Raw genomic sequence first — 23,549 nt, forward strand, 5'->3', positions numbered from 1 at the left:
TACTGAGAACTCCCTCAGAAGTTCATGCATGTTCACAAAGAATTGCTATTAAAGCAGAGATGCTGTTGCCCAAGGATAAGAGCCTATAAAATTTCTTTTGTCTTCCAACTATATTCTAGCTATACTTGACAAGCAGTTTCTTGGTACTCTACATTCAATTATATTGTGAAATTTTACAGTTTGTAATGGGTATCTTATCTGTTCAGACTATCTGTAATTTGATTAATTCCTCTGGGAATTGTTTAAACCAAGGCAGTATCCTTAATTACTATTATGGCTCAGAAATGCTTTCAATAAAACCTAATTTCTCCACTATTCAGATACTCAATACGTATGTATGTTATACAAGACCTACAGAATTTCATATTAAATTCTTTATTGAACACCTTGCTCAGAAAGTGCTCATATTCCAAGCTTAGGTACCAACTGTCAAATAGGTGAGTAATCTCATCTATTCAGTACATCAATAGGTTCTCATCATTAAACTTCTGTTAAATAAAATGCATTTATTTTCCTTGAACACACAAATTATCATGCTGAACAACTGCTTCTATACAGAACAACAGAGTCTCTTCATCCTAATTCAAAAAGCAAGAAATGGCCCTCAGGCATATCATTATCTTAAAATATGCATATTGCTATCTTTCAGCAATTTTCTGAATAAGAGCTTAGGGTTAATTTCTGATAAAGGTGAGTTTGATTCCACTTCAAACTTTTTTTTAGTAGAATAATCCAACAACAAAACTGTAGCTACATGTTATGGCATGGTAAAATTTAAAACTGCATAGATGACCAGCTTACAAATGTAATTAATTTTGCTTAAAAGCCGACAACACTGTTTTCATGTCATACATTCATTTTTTGCCCAGCTTTTGGGGTGATTTTCTAGATGATTATTACCACAAACCAGAAAAACTGTAATTTAAAATCTTCCCAAGCTGATGACCTACCTAACCTCTGCAGGAAACAAAGTGCTGCATGACCTACAACAGCAATTTCCAAGTAGCCCATCAATGCAGCATTACCAGCTCTCATTACTCAGCAACAATTGGGGCAATATTGGATAGTTTGCTTCAAAGCCACACGACTGCATAAGAACAAACACTGAACAGAGAGGCTGGGATTCTGAGGCAATTGAGAAAGATGGATGGGACAGACAGACAGAAAAGGCCTTTCACAAAAATATTTGTGAAAGTAGGAGCTGAGTGTGGCTGGGAAAAAAACAGCCTCACAAAAAAAAAAAAAAAGGTAAAAGACAGTGAAAGTGGTCACAGCTCTTAGAGTGAACAAACCATACAGAAGGTGTGCTGGTACACAAGTTTAGGCCACACCTTGGCATTTGCAAATTGATACAGGGCATAGAAATGGGAAACAGCAAGACTGCTATTTGTCATTTAAGGGAAAAGGACCAATCCTTACCAACTCCTTACTCCATTTATTTTAACAATTCTCCTAAGAGAAGGCCATGAAAAGAGACCTTTGCATGCCATGGAGCATGTTCAAACTTCATCAAAGGGTGAAAGACTATCAGAAAGGTTTAAAAAGTATTTCAGTTCTTTTAATATTTGCTTTAAGAAATAAAAGCACTCAAGCAACCAGACCAAGTGCAGAGCAGACAGTTCAAGAAGGTATAATAAGGAGCCTACAAGAAATGCCAATGTGTTTGTCCTTTCTGAAAATAGGTACTCAGAAAAGCCTGGCAATATCAGTCACAATACAAATCGAACAGAGCCAGCACAGTCAGGCACAGGACCTATTGTCCTACAAGTCACTTCCCACTACTGCCTCCCTCTGCAGCATTATTTTTCTGTACCCATAATAGTTTAAGGACAGAGGAAGGGCACGATTTGTAGACAGATTTAGCACTGCATCAGGTAGGAGGGCTGTAAAAACTACGCAAGCTTTCAGAAGCACAAGTCCTTCAGAAGCTTGTATGCCCAAAAGCTTGTCCGTCTTTTCTAATTACACTAGCTTGCTTTGACAAAGAGACAGTATTTCTGCCAACAAATGTCCTGTCTTCTAGGTGCAGTGGCAGAAAAACAGAAGAGAGATCTGCAGTACCACTGCATTTTACAACAGTGTATGTCTTGTACCACTGAGGCTTCTGAAGCCAAAAGGCATCATCATGGCATCATTCTACCTCAAGATTTCTTACTTACTCACCAGTAACAGCTGTCCCAGCTGTTTCTGAAGGCAACATTTGATACCAGAGACCCACACTGTCAAAACCCACGTGCTGATTAGATTTTTCTGTCCAGGAATCATAACAAAAATCACATTTAAAGTTCAAATGCCAGTTACATTAAAACAAAGTTTAAACAAACAAAAAAATTTCCTGTATTGTTTTTCTGCATGCTTACCAGTGACATTACGAACCAAGAAACACTACTGAAAGGGTTTATTTGTTTGGGTTTTTTAAATGTATTTCCTATACAAGCAATAGACTTCTGGAAAAAGACTGCTCTGCAAGACACATACAACCTCAAAAAGATGGGACAGAATAAAGAAAACCTTTCTTTCTTTTTAGAACAGGAAAAACAATTTTTAAGCTCCTTCCACTCTAAACCAAAACAAGCCAAAGAACTATGCAGACTTCCATGACTAATGTAGTATAAAAACCAACATGTATTGAATATTTTTAAAGGACAGTGTTCCTTTGAAAAGCTGTAACTAATTCATTTGACAGTCCAGCTGAGATATGTTTACATCCCTATCTACTTCTAAAACCTGTGCTAAATGAAACAGTGGGTTTTTTTGCAGCTGTAGACATGTGCTTGGAACACTCAAGTAATGACAAATGTAAATAAATAATTTCCTTTATGTTTACAGTAAAAAATGTTATATATATGCTCAATAATGTATTTAGCATATTGCTTCATTCACTGCATCTAATTTGCATACTCTTGCAATACTTTTTAATGCTTCACTCCAGCAATTAGTATACTGAATCTTATTAAATATATCACAAATGTCTTTTTAGGGAGCCCAGTCAAAAGAAAATGTACAGCTGTGAAACACTAGTAATTTAAGAAACATTGTCATAAAAATGTTCCCATCTTAATACAGTAAACACAACAGAAACCATTAGGAGAAATACCTACAATGCACCATCTAACCAATTCGATTTGCAGACATCTCACAAATAATTCACTGGAAGGAAAATCCCTATATGGATAACTGAAGCCTCCTAAAGGTAAGTTTGGGCTTTTTTTCTAATTATCTCTCCCAGATTCCCTTGAAAATCTCTTCCCAGAATACTCAAGACAGATCAAATGCTGAAAGCTGGTGTCTCAGTCTGGCACACTTCAGAGCCTACTGGTCACTCTAGATAAAACCCTGACCCTGCTGAAGTAACCAGATATTTATCATTTACCCTGAATTCATCACAGAAATAATAAGTCATAAGAGGCATGTGCTCAATTCATTTAAAACAGTTTCTCAGTGCAGTCAAGTTAGGTCAAAGACTTCTGAATTTCACTGTTTAATTTCAGCATTGTGCTTACCCATGCAGGGGAGGGGAAGATTATTTCAGACCAGCACATCTATGTTACTTGACTGCTAATTCACACATTGTAATACAATGGCACACCTTCCTGGCCTCTTACTTTTCTGTCAGACAAAAGCCCTGTGAACACCAGCCTCTCTTGGTTTGTTATCCCAGAACAAATGAAATGCACCAAAAGCCAGACTGAGCCATGTGCCTCTGCAGTCATTCACATCTGCTCCCTCCCCTACCTAACCTCACACAGAGACACCTCTCACCCCATGGTCAGAGATGAAACATGTTCCTCCTACAACATGTGCAATGGAGTGGCTGCTCAACTCCTGCACAACTCACATCTCCCCCTTCCTTCTCCATCAAAGTTGCTTCTGCTTTTGATGTGTGCCCATTTAAGTTTTCATTTTTTTCAAATTGCTGAACCTTATTTACATAAGATTCAGGACTGTAAACACAATGCTAAAGTTAAAAAAAATGTATCACAAAATGCAGTATTTTGTGTATATTTCCCACAGAATAAAGGGGAATATGCTTATTTTAATTCCTGTGATTCTCCTTAATAACTACAAAAACTCTAACAACCAAACTTGAAGCAACTGTAGGAGCACAAGTGTGGCTCACACTACAGTGCTTTTAATTCTCAATTATTGTTCAACATGATGAGTCATTCAAATCCACCACTGTTATATGCATGTCAGTAATTCAGTCCTGGGGATTCCTCATTCTTACTTGTTCTGATATGCTACAAGCATGTTATTAGAGCCAAAAAACTATACCAAAAGAAGAGTTCAGTGAATCTCTTCAGCAATAAAAAAAAATTGCAAAAATACATCACAAGCATTCACCATCCTGACTCACTTAAAAATACTCTCATTCTTGCCAAAAGCACTGCGCTGCCACATTACCTCTTCTTCTAGATTTTCACTCTAAAACTGAAATACAATGTACTGCTCTGCCCACAGCATATTGTTAATTACACCCCAAATGGAAAGCATTTAGCTTCTGTATTGTCACTCTTCTGCTCTGCTCATTTCAGCATTTTATACTTTATAATCAAATGTACACTAATGTTGAAGTAGCATTGTATGACTGAAAAGCAATAAATCTCACATGGCACCCTAGCTTTATCCCAGAGAAAAATATAGGTGTAAATCACCACTTATAAATAAACTATAAAATAGGTATGAATTACCATTTCTAGGAAAAAGACAATATAATATGCATCTAGAATTGGTCAAAACAGGTTCTTAAGAATTTTAAGTCAATCACAATCCTAAAGGCCCATTCTGTACAACAAACATGGCTTTAATCAGACACATATACCAGGATGTGCTTGCAGAATCAGCATTTCCCATTATGAACGGTGGTACACAGTAGAGACAAGGTTGCTGTTCACTTGCTTTTTAACAGGAGAATGGGAAAATAAAACATTTACTTCTTATACAAATATTAGCAATATGCACTGCTGTTCAACTATTTTTTCAAAAATCTTTCAGCAGACAGATTGAGAAGAAAAGGCGTTTTCTAAAGAAAAAATCTCATTGTCCATTCAACTATATGTCTTTAACGTTCCTATCCAAATCAGTGGGATTCTCCTATAAAAGGATTACATTCAGTAAGCCTGGTGAAGAATGTTGTGTAACACATCACCTTGTAAGCAGAAACTTTTACTTACAATGATGGTCAAAAAAAAACATGACAGCAGGAGAATCTGATACTAGCCATAGACTCATCACAGAAAGCTAGTTTCACTAAAGCCACTTCTCCCTTCCTTCAGTAGTATCACACCATATCAGTTTTGTTTTACATAGACATAAATTGGCAGTGTCTACTCTTGTCATTCACACAGTTCCTGCTATCAGGAAGGTTACTCAGAGAAACACAACTCCTTATTAATACAAGCTTGACCCAAACAACAACAACAACAACAAAGAATCAAACATAACATTTTCATTTCCTTTGAGTCTATCTCTCATGCCTGTCAGTGTTAGTTGAAAGGATGCACAGCTAAACCTGCACAGCAACTATGCAGTGACCCAGAAAGACAATCTAATGGCCAACTGAGTAAATAAAGCAAAACCAGCCAAACCCAAAGGGCAGTGTGCACATGAGCATCTTCTTCACTTAACTGGGCACATACTGAAACCTAGTCTCGTATTTCTGAGTTCTGCAACAAGACTTCACATTCCCATAAACAGCACTTTCTGCATTGTTCCCAAAACACATATTACGCAAAAGAAGAGAAACAAATGCCCAGGTTCACAGAAAAGTTAGGTAACAAAATATAGAGAAACAAAAAGTAATTACTGTGTCATACACTTAAAAAATAAAATGCAATTTTTAATTGAAAATTAAACTGACAACTAGCTGTCATTCAAACCAAAATGCTGGATTCAAACATCATTCTTCCCTTTGGGAAAACGTGGCTGTATTTTTTTTGAATGAATCTGAATGAACGTGATACAATATATACATGAATCTGTCTCTCATCTATACATACGAAAGTCTGTATGATTTACCATACACCCACAGCCATACACACAAAGCATGTGGAACCAATTATTTCAGACAAAGTATTTACTGGCTTCTCCCTTTTTCCTTAAAAAGAGAATTGTTATTAATGTTACACAAGAACTAAAACTACCTGCTTCTGAATCTTTGGTGCAGCTTGTGTTGAAAGGGCAATATATATTAGAGGTGTACCCAAAAAGGAGCACAAGAGACAAGAAAAAACACACTGTATCTTTCATTTTCATTTCAGTACATAATATGTCATTCCACCCACCAACCTGACAGCCAATCTTTGATTTGGCCAGATCCTTTTCAAAGAACACACCTAAACACATCCTTACTAAAAAGCAGCAACTAAGTCCTCAGCATTGTCCAAGACACTTTGTATGCTACTGGGAATCACCTGCACTTTCCATGAAGCTTTATACAGAGAAAGAGATGGGTGCCATGAAGATAATAAAGCACAGCTGAACTATCAGTTTATGCCAACAGATTTATGCCTTTCAGAAAATACAAATGGAAAAGTTTCTGTATCATTGTACTCAGGACAAGGCCTTGCACACTTGAAGTTATAGCATTTTACTGCAGGGCATCTCAGCATTTCCCTGAGAAGTCACACTTGGCCTTTTTTTTTAACAAAATCAGAAATTTTTCCAGATATGACACTATCTCCTGTCATAGGCCATTCCAGTTCGCAGCTTCTGAAAATCTGTCAGACTTCAACCAAGCTTTTCTCCCATTCCCCTGCCTTTCCATTAGTCTCCCAAGCCAGACTTTAGAACTGTGTAAAAGCAGTCAACTATTACAACTTTTAACTCCCATTAACATCCATTTATTGCATTTGCCTGGAAACTAGCAGGTGCTGGGGAATGAAGGAGAAAGTAGGCCAAAAAGAAACCAGAAAACTTCCCACCATCAGTCTTACATGCTTGAATTTACCAGAAAAACTCCAACTGACCCAAATCAATTTGGATTAGTCTTGAGTCTCCTTCATACCGCTCTGTCAAATTTCAATCAGAAATACTTTCAAAAACAAAAAAAGAAGAAGAAAAAAGACATCTATCAATTTCTTTAAAGTGTAACACATTTTGCTTACCTCACTGTTGTGGCCCCTCAAATTGAAGTTGATTCTCTGAGGGGTGTTCCGGTCCCTCCTGCAATGGCTGGAAGTAAAAGTGACGCCTACAACTCCTCTGCCATTGCCTGTTGCCAACCAGCCTTCCTCATAGTACCGCCTCCTGCACACCGGTTTCTCCTTCTCACTTTTGGGGACTCTCCCTTTCCAGGAGAGGCAGAGGATGTTGGAATCGCTGCAAAGAACAGGCCCATGTTCCACTGCTGCATACATGCTTTTTAAATATTTTATTTTTTGACATAAGAAAGTAATATGTCTAGTGCACAAAATTTAAATCAATTTTTTTTTTTTTATTGATAAGACTGACCTGGGATAGATCATTGAAAGGGACGAGGATGGGGTCAGTGTTTATAAATATCCACCAAATGCATAGTGAAAAATTCCTCTATAAAAGATGATGGCAGTTGGCTAAGAAAAAGTAACACTTAAAAAAAAATTCAGGTTCATTTTTGTTTGAGTCTGTAGAGTGGGGGTGCACTTATCCTTTGGAGAAACAGCTACTTCATAAGAGGCGCTCAAGAATGGTTAAGTCATCTTTTTGCTCAACTTGATATAATCTTTATACAGCCTGAGATTCCAGTTTAGCGTAATGCAATTCCAGAGACAAAGAGTTGCAAATGTGTAGGTTTCAAGTAACTTAAGGCTTTTAAAATTTCCTCCAGTCAGATTTTCTTCAAAAGTTCAGTTGCAGAAATTTAAACACACGCACATACATATATATGTATATATATGACATTCCTCTTTTCCAAGCTGCCCTCTGGCATATCTTTTCCATCTGATGTATTTCTGCTGCTAAAGCTGAAAGAGATTGCATAAAGGGAAAAAAAGGCACACAAACCGTGTGAAACAACAGACCCGAACTTGTGCAGGCACTGGTGTGCCAGGCCAGTTGGGAGATCCCTCTTGGTACTGAACCGCTCGTTGGACTCAAAAGTTTTTGCAATCCAAAGCCAATCCAATTTTCATTGCAGCACTTTTTTTCCACCAGAGACCCAACACAGCCTGAACTGTTTATCACGCTATCTTGCCTGCTTTCCCACTTTTTGCTGCCACACACGAATGAAAAAGAACCCCCTCTTCATTTATAGCAGAATCAAAAATGCTCTAAAGCTTTTAGCTTTCAAAGTAGATAAGTTTGCCTCAGGTGAACCATGAAGTTCTCTCTCCTGTGAAACAGGCTAAAATGTCAAGCTGTTTTTCCTTTACTTTTCCCTTTTTTTCTGCTACAAGGAATCACAGACTTTTCATTCTACCATAAAAAACAAATGCCAGAATTAAAGCACATCAAGTAAGCACTCTTTCCAAATCTTCTAAAATTCAAGGAAGGAAGAAATATAATCATCTAAAAAAGAAAGAGAAGCAGCATTAAAAATCTGACTTCCTGGGTTCACTATTTCTCTAGGTATTTTCCTTGCTTGTTTGATCGGATCTTTCCTTCTTGATGCTTGTCTACAGCACAGATTCATAGTTCCAGACACAACATTTGCAGCTGTACAAGAAGGAAACATATGAAGTATTCCAATCGTTTTATTTGAATAACATTTATGAGCTCAATTATTTAGTATTTATACCACACTAAGTGAAAAGAGGAAAAAGGAGAGGGAGAAAGAATATGCAAGTTTGATGACCTGGTTAACTCAAGGACAGCGAGGTTTGCTCAGTTCAATGCCCAGACTTGTCCCATAGTTCCTCAACTTATTTACTTCCAGTCATCATTACTCAGCAGACGGTCACGATTTATTAGTCCATTCACAATCTACTGAGCCCAAAGCAAAACGTGCCAAAGACCATACATTATTCCTCTGCTACAACAAAATCAGTTTCCTTTGCCCTCTTGATTCTTCTGTTTCCCTCACAGCTATTGACTGAGATCGTGGAGGTATTTATTAGGCTTTTCCCGCACAGCGAGTGTTTTTTCTTTCTCTTCTTGCAAACCTTTTTCACTCGTGAAGACCATGTGGAAAGTTGAACATTACTGGCAGGTGTCTTTGCATGGATTACTGGTTCCTGTGCTGTGATGGTGCTCCATCTGGTTCTCAAATTAATTTTCATCAATTGCAAAGCTCTCAGGAATATGCCAGAGCAAGTCTACGTGATGACAAAAACATGCGCGTTTTCATGTACATGCAGTGCACACACCAATCTGCCTCTGCCTTTTCAGTTTAGGTGTGGTAACCTTGTAAAATGACCGCTACTCAAAACTTGAAATTCCTGGATTCTTCCAACTCTGCAAGGCAAAACATACACACACAAAAAGAAAACAGTGAATAAAGTAAGTCACAAAACAACTTAAATATAACAGTATTACTGTTAGAGTAATCAAGGCATTATGATTAAGTATTTTATATAAAGTAGTTTATGGGAGTTCAAGAACTTTATTTATATAATACATAGATATTCATTATGTCTTATATCTTCAGATACTTATTTGGTATATTTGTATTTGATATACACACAAAGACGAACAACAAAATTTTCTTTTTCACTTTTTAAATTCCCAAAACTTTTCACAATGGATGTGTATAGCCCATGAAATGTATCTGGGAAGGATGAAAAAAAAAATGAGAGCTTTCTTCTGGTCACACTCTCTACAACAAACTCAAGATTTCACAACTCTGGAGTGAGGATATGGAAGAGAGATGTTAGTGACAGAGCAGGCACAGGGTTAGACTCTGAGGCACATGAACAGAATCACAAAATGGCAGAGCTGGAAAGGAGCTCTGGACATTATGTGGTCCAACCACCACAGAGGCATCTGGAGTCAGTTGCCCAGGACCGTATCCAGGTGGCTTCTGAATATCTCCAAGGATGAAAACCCTATGAAATCTCTGGGCACCCTGAACCAGTGCTCAGTCATCCTCACAATAAAGTGATTCCTGATTTTCAGAGGGAACCATCTGTGTTTCAGCTTGTGCTTATTGCCCCTGGTTCTGTCACTGGACACCACCGTTAAGAGCCTGTCTCTCTCATTTAATTCCCTCCCATCAAGTGTACACATCGAAAAGATCTCCTCGAGCTTTTTCTTCTCCAGGCTGAAGAGTCTCAGCTCTCAGACTTTCCTCATAGAAAAGATATGCCAAACCATGAAAGTACAGCGAACTTATCAGTCTCAAAAAGACTGGGAAGATTCCCCCAGGGCTTAAACTACTGCTTTAAAGAGATCTAAGGTACTTCAAAATTAAAGCTTAAAAGTCTGAATCAATACAGATGAATTTGAAAACTATTCAAATCCTGCTTAAATCTCCATTTGAAAAAGGGGAGAAAAATTCCCCAAAGTCAGTTTTATACAGAAGAGTGCAAATAAAGCACAATAGACCAAGCAAAAGGCTATTCAGGATATTCCAGCAGTTGTATCCAAAGTGCACAAATATGAACACTTATTGAATCTATACAGTTACTGCTAAAGAAAGCCCATTTAAATTCAGAACTGCATTCATAACACCCATCAGAGCTCTAAAAAGGGTCTTGTCTTTATTACATAAAGCACTATACTAACCTCATGTTTCCTGTAATTAACCACTTATTTTATTCTAGCATAGATGTATCAATAAGCTTTCTTTTTAAAAAAGAAAAGAATAGATAAGAAAACAAATTTATAGATATAAAGACAAAGTTGTAAAGTAGTTTACAACACTACACAGTTGGCTGACTTATCAAAAACGCTGTCCATGAGATTTGGTGAGTCACTGCCAGACCTCTTCAGCACTACAACTCACTTAAGTTCTAAAAATAATGACTACTATTAATTTCTTTTTCATCATAGCAAGACAATATGAGGAATGTCACCTTTCCAAATTTCTGGTGCTTCTCAATTACAGTCCATAAAAGAAAGTTCATATAAAGGAAAACACAGAAAAACTTTCAGAGTACAATGGTTTGTAGACGAACTTCTGCATTTATCAAGCAAACTTGATCCTCTGAAGGATCAGTGCCATTGTTTCCACACCTACTGGAATCTTCCTAACAGGTATCTGCATTCAAGAGTTGGTATTTTATATTAGTAGCACATGCGTTATAATGCAAGCCTTTACTAATCCTACAAAGAAACAAACAAAAAAACGTTTACTGAGAAAACAAAGTCTCTGAAATATCACAGCAGAATGAGTTAAGCACTGAACAGAATTGTTTGAACTGTACAAGAACCATGAGTTTACAAGTGGATTTTAAAATACAGATAACTAGAGATGCAGTGGCTTTGCATAAAATCTGTATGCAATTTCTGTCCTTATTCACTGCATATAAGATTAATAAGTTTGAGAAAAGGACTCATCTGCATCTTGGTCAATAACCTTCTCTCACCTTAGTCCCATTTACCATCACTTTCAAGATCCGACAGACCAAAGGCTTCTCCTCTTAAAAATACCCTAACTGCATTAGGAATGCTGGACAGGGAGAGATGAAAATCTAAAATAACTACAAAAGGAATAAAATCAGTCATTATTCAAATACTTTCTCAACACAATACAACCTATGAGAATATTTTACCTTTAAATCGCTGAGGATTGACTGTACCTTTATGTTATATTCAGAGACCAGAAAAAAAAGACTTTTAAGACTAGTATCACACACTCAAAATACAGACTAAATTAAGATTACATATACATATATATTAAGACTTAACTCTTTCCATTCCCTTCTTCATTTCTATCCACTTCCTAAGAAATAACCTAATTAAAAGATTCAGGTGCTAGGCTTCCCTCTAGAAAATCAATAATTTAGACACTCCCCTTCTGCCATCATTACAGCAGTCTGACAGCTCTGGTCCTTTTCATATGTCAGAATCAAGTTTTTGTCTTGTTTTTCCCCACCAAGGAGCAGCAGGGTAATGGCTTCCACCTCTATTGCGAAGTATGTGCAAGAGCAGAGGATAAAAAAGCATGACAGAAGAGCTGGATGTTACTTGCACTATCTTACCACTAATCCAAAGTCAGTTTGGGCTCACCATATCAAGAGAACTTGGCCTTCCAGATGGAACTCATCCAAACTACATTTCTAACTGAAGATATTTTATAATCAAAATTTGTGCACCTTTCCTTTCACAGCAGTGCAAGGACTAATCACAGAAGTACACCACAATCTGACTTTGATGGTAAATTATTTCTAACACTACTAGGACAATAAATATCAACAAAATGCCTATTCCACTCCCACTTACAGGGTAGCTGAAAATGTATTTTCTCTGGATTTTCCCTTTCACAAAGGGAGATGCTACTTGAACTCATCCTCTAATACTGTTTTGAATCTAAGCTCAGTGATGTAAAATATTTAAGTACAAATACCTAATGAGACAAGAACATATTAGACCCATGACACAGGAAAGCAAGATCCACAAGTATTTTATTTCATTTTGCTTTGAAAGCATAGTTCTTCTCAAATGCAGAACCCAGCAGCAAGTTATGTTTCTGCATGACAGAAAATTTAGGTACTAATTTTAAAAAATGAGCTTATAAACATTAGCTGTCCTACTGCAGTGTCAATATTTAACTCAACATTTTTATCTTCTAACTGTTTTCATTAACTTATATAAAGTGTGTTAAGCCACAGTTGGACAATCAGAAAAATATTTGTTTGTTCTCATGCATCTTTCATTGAGGTGTCTGTTTTGTTGACAGAAAGAAGTCATGCACAGCCCAATGCACCAATACTGCAGCAAGTTCTTGAGTCTTTTGTTTATTCAAACCCCTATTCTTCAAGGCTCCAGAGCAGAGAATCTGAAGGTGAGGATAAAAGGGGACTGGGAAGGGAAGGAAAGCAAAGAAGGAAAATTCAAGTGAGTACACACTATTTCTAAATTATTATCGCCAAAAAACCAAAACAAATAAAGACTGCTTTTGGAAGATTCTGACTGCCCAAACATCTTAAGGAAAGAAATACAAGATAAAGAGTCTTTGAAAAGACTTCAGGATTTTTCAGCCTAATCAGGTTTCTTTCCTGTCAAACCTGCATAAGGTCAAAGGAAACTGTACTTCTCCCTCCCTTTACAGCCTAAGAAAGAAAAAAATGTACACCAGTGTCCACAAAGATTACAAGGTATTTTAAAAGTGCCAGCCACAACTAGTTTGGCACAAGCTGATGGCAGATGGTCCCACCAGCTATCAAATGGGGACAGTGGGAGCAACCTCCAAGGTTACTGTTGAACACTACACTACAAAATTGGCATATCCTGTAAGAGAGTTACTGTATTACAGGCTACTACAGAGATAGAAGGTGGTAAAATGATACAATTTGTTGTTTATTTAGTCCAATTTATAAATCCACAAAAATTATTAAATAGTCCTATATAAAAAAGAAGAAATAGTATTATTTAACAAAACTAACTACATTCCTGAAAAGCCTGAAGAAAAGATTAACTGGCTTGGAGATAAAAGACTTTTTTCCATTAAAAATGGGCCAATTCCACAGGGAAAAAATGTAATTTTGACCTGAATAGGTACTGGTTTTCCTCTTCTTTCACTCATATCTTCTAACTATCTTTACTTTATTCACCTCCCATTGTGGCATAAGTCACTGAGGTTAACACCTTCCTTACAAATTACAGAGCAATACAAAATTAATTTGGAGGATGTGACTCTAAATAAATACCAAAAACCTAAATAGTGATTGTAAAAATGCTCTCTACCCCAAGAAAAATGAATGAAGAGTGTAAAAGAAAAGTTAGAAGATGCTTGTTTTTTGTTGTGCTTGTTCTCAAATGGCTTTCTCTCTTCAATATTTGTCCTTGTGTAATTCTAGTAGCTCTTCCCCTGCTTGGAGACAGCCTGGGGAAGACAGTCAGTCATGTTAATCAGAGATGCAGAAAGATCTGCAACTCCAGCATTGCTGCCCAAAAACAGATACGGAGCAAAGGTGTGATGCCAGGCACTGTGACGTGACACTGATAACTGCCAGCTCATTAACACAGACACTGTAATGTTAGTTATATGTACCTATATATCATTAAGCAAATAAAACTGACTGAAAATTTATTTTTTGGCATATTGAGGGAAGTGAAGCTTGTGTGAGAGGTTGCTCAGCAGACATTCATTGTGAATACTGACAAAATTTATTTCAATGCAATACTCTGACAAACTTACTACTGTCTCCTCCCCAAATTACACTCTCAGAGAAGTGAAAATAAAAAATAGTAGTAGCTGAATGACCCTCCTGGGTTCTTGTAATAGTGGAGAAGGCAATATATCTATGTTGCATACATTTTTAAAGCTCCTGTGTGAAAAAGAAGAGAAATATTTGTATTATTTCTAGAATTATTATATATATTACACTTTCAATTACTGGTGCTACATCAACAGATTAAATGGGAGCTAAATTGAAAAACAGAAAGAATACTCAAGGAACAAATTTTAACATGCCATCAGGAAAGTATTTTTCAAAAAAAACACCTAGGATTTTTAACCAAACTGTTAGAAGCTACTAATTGTGAGATGCCAAATTTATACACATTCTCCAAAAAGTGGAGGCCTGAAAACATGAAATATAGCAGATTGTTAAAAATCCTACCTATGCAGGAAGTGAGGTAAACAGTTATGCTGTTCACAGGGAAAAGAAGTTGGAAATGATAAAAGCAATGCAGAACCAACTCAGTCTCAAATCTAAGGGTATTTGAGATATCTGAAACTACCAAAACATGCAAGAGAAAATATCTACTTTTTTGTTGCTGTTTGGTTTTGAAACATTTTCTTTAACAACCACATGTTTTTGTTGAATAAGTAATATATCCATTTGTGAAAGAACTGATGCCAGTTCCTTTAATCAGTTACTGGTCAAACACACTCATGGGAAATTTCTGAGTCAAACAATGCTAGATCTGTTATGCTTACATGGTCAGGAAGCAAACCAGAAAAATAACTGAAGGTTGGACTTCACTACAAAGCATTCTGCTGTAAGACAAACAAGTTATCTCTGCTCCCACCACTCTAATCACTTCTTTCTCAACCCCTAGCATGGCACACTATGCCACTCACTTAAGCTAGAATGACCATTCAAGGTGCCACCATCTGAGTAGCAGAGAAGTGAGCCAACAAAAAATTTCAGAAACTAAGATTCATAACTTGACCAATACATATGTGGTTTACTAGATTCAGCCACACTCTCAACTTCCTTTGTGACAAACCACATCCCTCCAGCATCTCCTAACACAAAGCATTAGCACCCTTTCCATTGTGCAGTTCAAGAAGCTGATCTTGCTGAAAACTTACTCTCCAAAAACAGCAACTGATTTTAAGAGAGCTTCCCATAGTGAAGTCACCATGCACAAAGGGGTTGGGAAGAATGGCAATAAATTTCAATCAGTTTGAACCATGCCCAAAAGTTTTTGCTCTTTTAAGTTGAATCAATCCCTGACACAGTCCCAGTGCTGTCCCACATTCAGCTACGCTGGCAAACTGGAAAAGGTACAAGACAAGTGAGATACAAAAGGGAGCAATATTTGCAACCAGCATTGCCACCTGAACGTTAGTTATTGCTAATAAAGTTTGGGCATAGAATATTTCTGAACTCAGGGGTTTGTCCTTAGAAGAGAGGGAAGCAAGGTTTTTCTCCTGAGGATTAATTTAAGATGGCTTAGATGTCCTGGAGCCACAGCTACCCATCAGCCATGAAAATATGCCTCATTTTCAAACAAACTGAAGTGAGCTGAAATAGTTCAGACAGATGTTGAAAGACCTGTTTCAGGAAAAAAACAGCACAAGTAACACATAGTAGACTTTTAAAATGTTGGAGATTCACACGACTTGAAAACACATCCAAAAGCTTTAGAGATTCAAAGAAATGTGAAGTGTGACCAAGAAATTCCTTACACTTAAAAGTGTCAAACTTCTCCTACACTTAAAAGTGTCAAACTTCTTTCTCAAGAAAAGCCTGCAATCCTCATGGCACAGAGAACCCCTAGACAAAGCACACTTCACCAAGCACTTCCTCAAAAAGTGGCAACAACTGTGTCACACAAGTAACATTCAAAGACCTTCATGGGAGGGAGCCTCAGCTCTCACCATCTCTTTTCCATTGAACTGACTGCACTGACCTTGCCTGTAATTACAGAGCAATTTCTTTCCCGTAGGAACATTCTGCAGCCTGCAAACATCCCTCGAGTCTGCAGCAGTTCCAGCTACTTCCTAATTATCTCCAATATCTGCCCACAGGCTCTTTAATACTTTCTTATGAACATACACTAAACTTTCGAAATTCTCCTCAAAAATCCCAATGCACCTTCACATGTGACACATGCACTGCCGCACTGGAAACAAACAATAACATAAAAAAGAAGGAAAGGGAGATGAAGGAAGAGAACAACAGAAGTCATCAGTTTTTAAAATTCAGAAGAGCCTCATAAACAAGAATTATTTCTGTCGGACAGCAAGACATATTTAAGTCAGAAACCTGATAATAGCTGAGAAGTGGTGTGAGTGCAGTGTTTAGCAGGGAAGGAGCTCCTGGTGGTTCCTGCAAGCTACACCAGCGGTGTGAGATGGACTGTGGGTATGAGCTGCCCACCCTCAGCTCACCACAGGCTGCTTGGCTAGAACTGTGAAGCAAGGCACTTTTCACACAGAGACCTTCAATGCATTGGAGATATGTGTGTGTATATATACTTAAAAATACAAAAAGACAGGAATTGCATTTTTCAAAAAACTTGGGTTTCTCAGACTTTGGCTTTGGGATGAAGAACTTAACTCTAGCCCTGACTGTCCATCAAATGTGTCATAACTGAAGATTTCAGTCTGTGTTTGAGGACTTGCACTCACCTCACAACCACTGCTTAGAGGTCTAGATACAGTGCAGGGATACTCTGCCCTTGCAAGAAAGAGATGCAAAGCTTAAGAACAGCATCTCTTCGCATTATCTGTCCTCTTTTGCTTGAAGTTCCATATTTTCTCCTCATGGTTCTGGAAGGTTGTATCAAGATCTCTAGGTTACAGGAGGCCAATAATATAATGGAAACAGACTTGCTTTAGAGGCAACCTTGTTAATCAAGAGTCACTGAAGAAGGTTTTGTAAAAGTCAGGAGCTTTAGAGCAAAGCTTGGAGCAAAGCAAAGACTTCTGAAAGGAGCTGTTTCACTGCCAAGACTCAGAGGGCAGGAGATCAGCTGCAGGCACGTGTCCTGTTAGGTGAATGATAGTTTTGATCTGCTCTGCATTAATATGCCAAGTGTTGACTGGCCACCTGTCCAGACAGAAGTAAGGAAAGTCAGCAAGGCACAGGCATCCCCCAGGCACCTATTCTGGTGGGTGAGCTGAAGGCAGGAAGGCAGATCTGCACTTAGGTAAATTCACAGAGCAGTCTTGTGTCCAAGCAATTTTAATTTGTAGATGTCTTCACAATTCTCTCTTCATACTAGCCCAGCTCCTACTAGACATACAAAATGTCTAGGTAGATATATTAAAATACAAAATTTTTAAGTGGGGATAAGAAACAGCAGTATGCTGTAGTCACCAATATCTCTATCCTTCCTTGTGCCTGACCGGGACACTAAACCTTTCTATTAAAAAGTCCACAATAGTTAAATATTGTCAGTTACAGAGGTATTGGGTGGGAGGACAGCTATCAATACATGTCTCCTATTTTCTTAAACATGAAAAATAAACATGTTAAAATGATCACAGATGAAAATGAATGAACAGAAAAAGATTATCAAAAACTCCAGAAAACTACATTCAAAGAGCAATGAGTTATTTTAAGTAGGAATTCTGAACATTTCACTTCAATGCCCTCTGCACAACTACCAGATAGTGGTTGCTTCTAACTATAATCTCTACAAAATTATGAAAATGCTCTTCCATTGAACAAATACTCAGGTTTCATCAAGAAAGTCAACAAATGTTGTAAAGTAGTGTGGGCTTTTTAAGAAAAAGTAAAATTCTCATTACTTGGTAGCTAGTGCTATAATTAATATTATTCTGTTGTTTTTTCTCTGGAAGTTGTATAAATGCAGTAATTGTCAAGCCACTTGGACCCAATTATTTCTTTTCCTCAACAGAAAACTCTCAATGCCTCTTTAAATGCATCTTTACCTAACCTATACTTAAAAGGTTTTTATTTTGTAAAGTTCAGGTTCAGAATCTACAAAGCACAAGAATCAAAAGGGAAGATTCACCATCGCAGTATCTTTTAGCTAAACACTCATGCAGGGCTAATGCATTCACATACAATTAAAGCTAAAGTTATGCATGACTAAACAAGACAAAGAATGCTGGTGTGGGGTTGTTTTCTTTGGATTTTCTTCTCATTGCCAAGTTTCAAATTACTGCCTTTCCCAAGGAACACAAGGATCTTCAGAGAAAGACAGTAAACTTTTCAAAACAGCCAGAGGAAAGATTGATTTGGTTGAAGAATATCAGCTTCATACATTTTGTACTTCATTTTGGAAATTTGGATTTGGGAAAGTAATATGATTCCTTTTAGTAGATGATGTGCTACTTAGCAGACAGCTTCTGCTAAATCTGACAAATATAGGTCAGAGTCCTACAATCACACTTTGCTCAAGCACACTTTGCCTCTTCTAGACAAAAGGAGTAATAAGACAAAAGCAATCTGAGGTCATTTCATACCATAATTTTGATATAAAATTTTACAGCTATCTTACATAGTTACTTTTTTCCTTCTGTGCCTAAGACTACTATATATTTAGACAAGGCTATTTTAGTACAGTATTTTTTTAGTTAATTATAAACTACCTCCAGAGCTGTATGAAAGCCCAATACTTACTATGTTAAGAGCTATTTTTGTGAAGGGGTGAAAAAGCACAACAATCAGGAAAAAGAAACAACATATAATCCATGCTGATCATTCCCTCTGTAAAACTAAACATCTGCATTGAAGGTTCAACATCTGTATTTAAAAAGCCTGCATGCAAACTGTTCAAGGAAAATTCTGCTGCTTTTTCTGGTAAGCAGCTTGGCAAGGTAACATCATAATCTTGCAGTGTCAGTCATCCCCTTGAGCTTACAAGGTCTATTAAAACAAATTACATGAAAACATCTTTTTCAGGATTTCAATTCACTAGCTTAAGAGGATCAGTATATTCCAGTTTCTTCTTAGATTCAAGGAATGTAAGACAGTATAGTACTTCAGTGTCTAATGCTGCATTGACACCTTAATACAGTCTCCATTAACTGTGTATTATTCACACACCACATAATAATGGGTTACTATGAGGAAACTATATGCTTTGTTATTACCTCTATTAGCTAGATTGCAATGAATTCAGCAGTTCAGCATCTGCTTGAAACTGACATAAAGTATGATCTGTAGCAGATGGATGCACACGACAAACATAAAATACAGTATTTCATAAAGTATTTTCATACAAGGCTTCTGAAATTAGGTAACTTAAAAATGATATTGTAAAAAAATTCTACCCCAGTAACTGAAATTATATATTACTTTTCACCTATTCTACTGAATGACAGCATGAAACAAAGATGATGAACATACATAAATTACAATATCAGAATACAAAAATTCTATTCCTAGATATTAAAAGAATTAAATACCTAAATTAAATATGGAAAAATCTAGTTATTCAGTGACTCTAAAACCTCAAATAAGACCTGACAGATACTGATTTCATTGGATTGTCAACCTAAAAACTCTGTACTGGGCTGCATGATTAAAATTATGCAAGATATAAAAAAACCAAAAAAAATCTGTTATACTTAATATATAATCCACAGATTACATGTTTGCCTGAAATCAGTCTTATTTCTTTTCTAAAAAGACATAAAACAAGACACTACATGTAAATATACTGCCTTGTTTATACCTCTGCACCATCACAGCAGAGTTGTTTTACGGCTGCTGCTATTTCTCCTTACATCTACATTGTAACATATTTCTCTTGTAAAAAGGGCTGTGTAATGCTTGTGTCACTGGTCCAAACAGAATGTGGAAAGGTTGCTAGGATTATCTGGGAAGAAAAAAAAATTAATAACCCACTCATTACATTCCCAGGATGAGGAATTCAGTGCATTAATAAAACCACAAAGCCATAAGACAGTGTAAGGAGATGGCACACGCCATTCCAAGCATATTAAATAACACTAACATAGAAGTGAATGGATAAATGTTCCACAGTAAGCTCACTAAAAGCAAACCCCTAAAGGTAATTACCATATAGGAACAAATAATTTTACAAATTAATGCACCTGAGAGATATGTAATATGTCGATTTTATTTTTATTTCCCACAGTGTCAATTCCACACTAATCCTACCAAAATCTATCACTAAGAATTGGAATAAACAACATTTTACTGATGGATAACCCACAAAACAAATATTCCATTCTTTCCTGTCAATTCCCACTGTACACCAAGTCCTTAAGCAACTTCACCACAAAAAATCCCACAGAAACGTGACATTTAAGGGGCCTGCTAACAAACCCAAAATTCCTTCCCCCTGTTCTCAGGAGTGATCAAAGTATAGCATTAGACTTAAGAAATCTCTAACACTTCTTTCTTCTTTCCATCCATGTAAACCAAGATATTCTACCCTCGGTATTATAAGATAGCTACAAATTATCTGCAAAACCTATCTGGTCTGTTTAATTATCTTGCATATTATTATTTCTATGGGATAAGTAGGTAGGAAACAATATTAACAAGTTTCATGGATGTTTCCTCCCCTTTAGGAGTAAAATATCAATAAAATAATGTAATTTCCAACCCATACAATTTTGCTTCAGATGCTAATTGTAGTTAAATATTTTCTGAAGTCTTGTAACCAATGTCAGCAAAAAAGGCTGGAAAGTTAGGTTATGTTGATTAAAGCCTGAGAAGCTAAAGCTCACATCCAAAAAAACAGTTAAATTGATACTCCAGTTGACTTAAATCAGTAACATAGCTTTTTATAAATTTAACTCACAAGCTTTATTTTTTATTTGCATGTTTACCAATTTTCATTTCGGATGAAGAAATCCATCTCACAGAGAGCAATATGAACCATAAAATGAAGCAAGACACTGCTAGATTCTAAACAGACACACTGGAGCAATGCAGAGCTGCAGGGATCTGATTACAGACTATCTTCTGCCAGGCAGCCACAGTCTCCCACTGGGATGGGGAGCACATATGCTGGGATGTTCTACAATAAAACAGTATCTAATGTAGAGCCTTACAGATGTTGCAGGACAATTCTCTCTCAATGCTTCAAAATTTTATCAAAATTTTTAAGCAGAGCATAGCAAGGCATTTACTGTTTAATAACATTACCTCATGCAATGTGTTCTGTGATTCTTGGATCTCTTGCTCTCCTTGCAAGAGCCAAAAGTCCAAGTACAAAGCAACTGCTCTGGTTTGACAGGGAATGTCCTTTACTGCTGCTTCTCAGAACAGCACCCAGATTGGCTACAGCTCCAAAAGACTAAAAGCAAACCCAAGCCTGGAAGGCCATATGCAGATGCAGAGAAAATCGGGATACATGCAGGTCATCTGCGCTCTGTTCAACATTTATTGTTTTTCTTGCTGTGAAGCAGAGCTACAAATAACTGACACCTCACCAATTTTCAAATGAAGCTGCTATAATTACTTTGCTGTGCCCCATGGAAACACTACTGGGTTTTTCATAGCAACCTTCAATGACTCAGAGGGCCCTGCTCTTACCACAAAATTACTAAGAGAGCTTCATCCATCTTCACAGAAGAGCCAGTACGTGACTGGCAGAGTCAGCACTACCAGTGGCAATCCAACAGCTTTATGACATCTTGTCTCTTGAAAAACAAAGTTTTATGGCAAAAGCAGTAGTACATTCCATATACAGTAAGGCAGGACTGCTTCTATAAAATCTCTCACACCCTATGATGCCTTGAATGCACACACTACAGAGTCTTTTTAGCAACCCTGTCAGATGCATAAGTAGAATTCCTTCCTAAAGGCCTGCAAAACAACCAAACTGTTCAAAGCAGCCTATGCCATAGAAAGACTTCTTAATCTCTGCCACCTCAGTGAACCACTCCAGTTTCCCTTCCTAGATCCAGTTGGCCCTCATCCCTCTTTTCACTGCCATGTGCCTGCCTGACATCTCCTTGGGTGGACTCAGTTTCTTAAAACACCAGAGAATAAACATTAAAAAAGTGAGAAATAGTCTATGGGTTTAGGGATTTGGATTAAATTGCTGGCTGGTTAGATGGGTGTTGGAACTGCAGCAAAGGCACAGGAACAAGACTCACGTGCAGGAAGACCATTCAGAAACAGAAAGATGTTAGCTCAGCTCAGCTGCACCATGGAACTTCCCCCATGGGACAGAGCTGGAGCAACCTTCTGAATACTGAAGGGAAAGACAGCATTAAAATAGGAAGGCAAAACTTAACATTACTGGCTTCCAGTTTGTGGTACGATCCCATCACCCCTGAGTGTAGCTCATCTGATGTTTTCCAGTCCATTTCTACCTTGCTTCAAAACGCTTCTGTCCATTTCTAGTCTTCATTCAAAAAAATAATGGTTCAATGGCCCTTCCTTCTGGAACAGATGTTCTCCAGCCTGCCATACACGCCCCAGTGACACACAATACATGCATCTGTAACACTGCAAGTACACAAGGTACTCTGAAGTGTTTCAAGACCCAGCCTAGAACAAGGATGACAACAGTCCAAAATCTAATGTCACCAACATCGCTGGAGATAAAAAAGCAACAATATTTTAAGGGATTGCATTTTAGGATTATCCTCCAAATTCACAACGGTATGAAGTCACTTTTAAAGGAAAATATAATTCCATTTACAGGAATCCAAGGTTTACAAGATGAAGAGAATGTTACTAATAAAACTACACACTAGATGTTTCAGATTCATATTAACCATGTTTTTAATTCAAAAGTAATTTCTTTTTAAATAAAAGGAAGAATTACCTTTAGCTTGTGAACTGAGGTGACTTTCTTGATGCTGCATCACTACATCAGTAGAAATAGCTGATCTCAGCATCAAATTCCCTTTTTTTTTTTTATATTTGTAAGAAGTAAACAACCCTTTTCAGTCTCTCCTTGAAAAAAAACTTGACATAAACTATACTGAAATAAACACAATTTTTCCTCTATGCCTACTGAAGAAAATCTGTTGCAAGCTGATCTGCCCCTTCAGCAAACTGAACCCAGTCATTTACCCAGAAATTTCACTCACTTTAGTGATCTGATGCACTTTTAAAACCTCAGCAAAAATATTTAAGCAATACATACTCACACTATTTATTATTAAAGATATTTTATTTCAATTTGACAACATCTGCGAAAGGCTAAATTTGCTACAATAGACTAAGACAAAAAGTCCTACTTAAAAATAGTATCTTTTTATATCCATTTTTATCCACCCTGCAAATGTTCTCTAAAACAGCAGAGTAAAAAAAGACTTGGCAATGGTATTGCCATAGCCTCCTCTTCCAGTACAGACCCATGTCTGCACTTCCATCACAACACAATAA

The 23,549-nt window shown here is 37.1% G+C and overlaps 1 protein-coding gene across 6 annotated transcripts in view; it reads right to left on the reverse strand.

Moving 5' to 3' along the window:
* The window catches only part of TULP4 (TUB like protein 4), a 144,057-nt gene that overhangs the window by 106,504 nt on the left and 14,004 nt on the right, over positions 1-23,549 (reverse strand). For 4 of the 6 annotated variants that reach the window (XM_085055765.1, XM_085055766.1, XM_085055767.1 and 1 more), the window contains exon 2: positions 7,107-9,372. In XM_085055765.1, coding sequence (XP_084911891.1) covers positions 7,107-7,358 — 252 coding nt within the window. In that variant the 5' untranslated portion in view covers positions 7,359-9,372. Of the gene's footprint in view, positions 1-7,106; positions 9,373-22,306; positions 22,517-23,549 lie in introns of those variants that run through there. The other 2 variants (XM_085055770.1, XM_085055769.1) reach the window with 2 other exon arrangements.

The sequence above is a fragment of the Lichenostomus cassidix genome, chromosome 3, assembly GCF_008360975.1.
Source record: "Lichenostomus cassidix isolate B80296 chromosome 3, HeHo_3.0, whole genome shotgun sequence".
In the NCBI taxonomy this organism is placed as follows: domain Eukaryota; kingdom Metazoa; phylum Chordata; class Aves; order Passeriformes; family Meliphagidae; genus Lichenostomus; species Lichenostomus cassidix.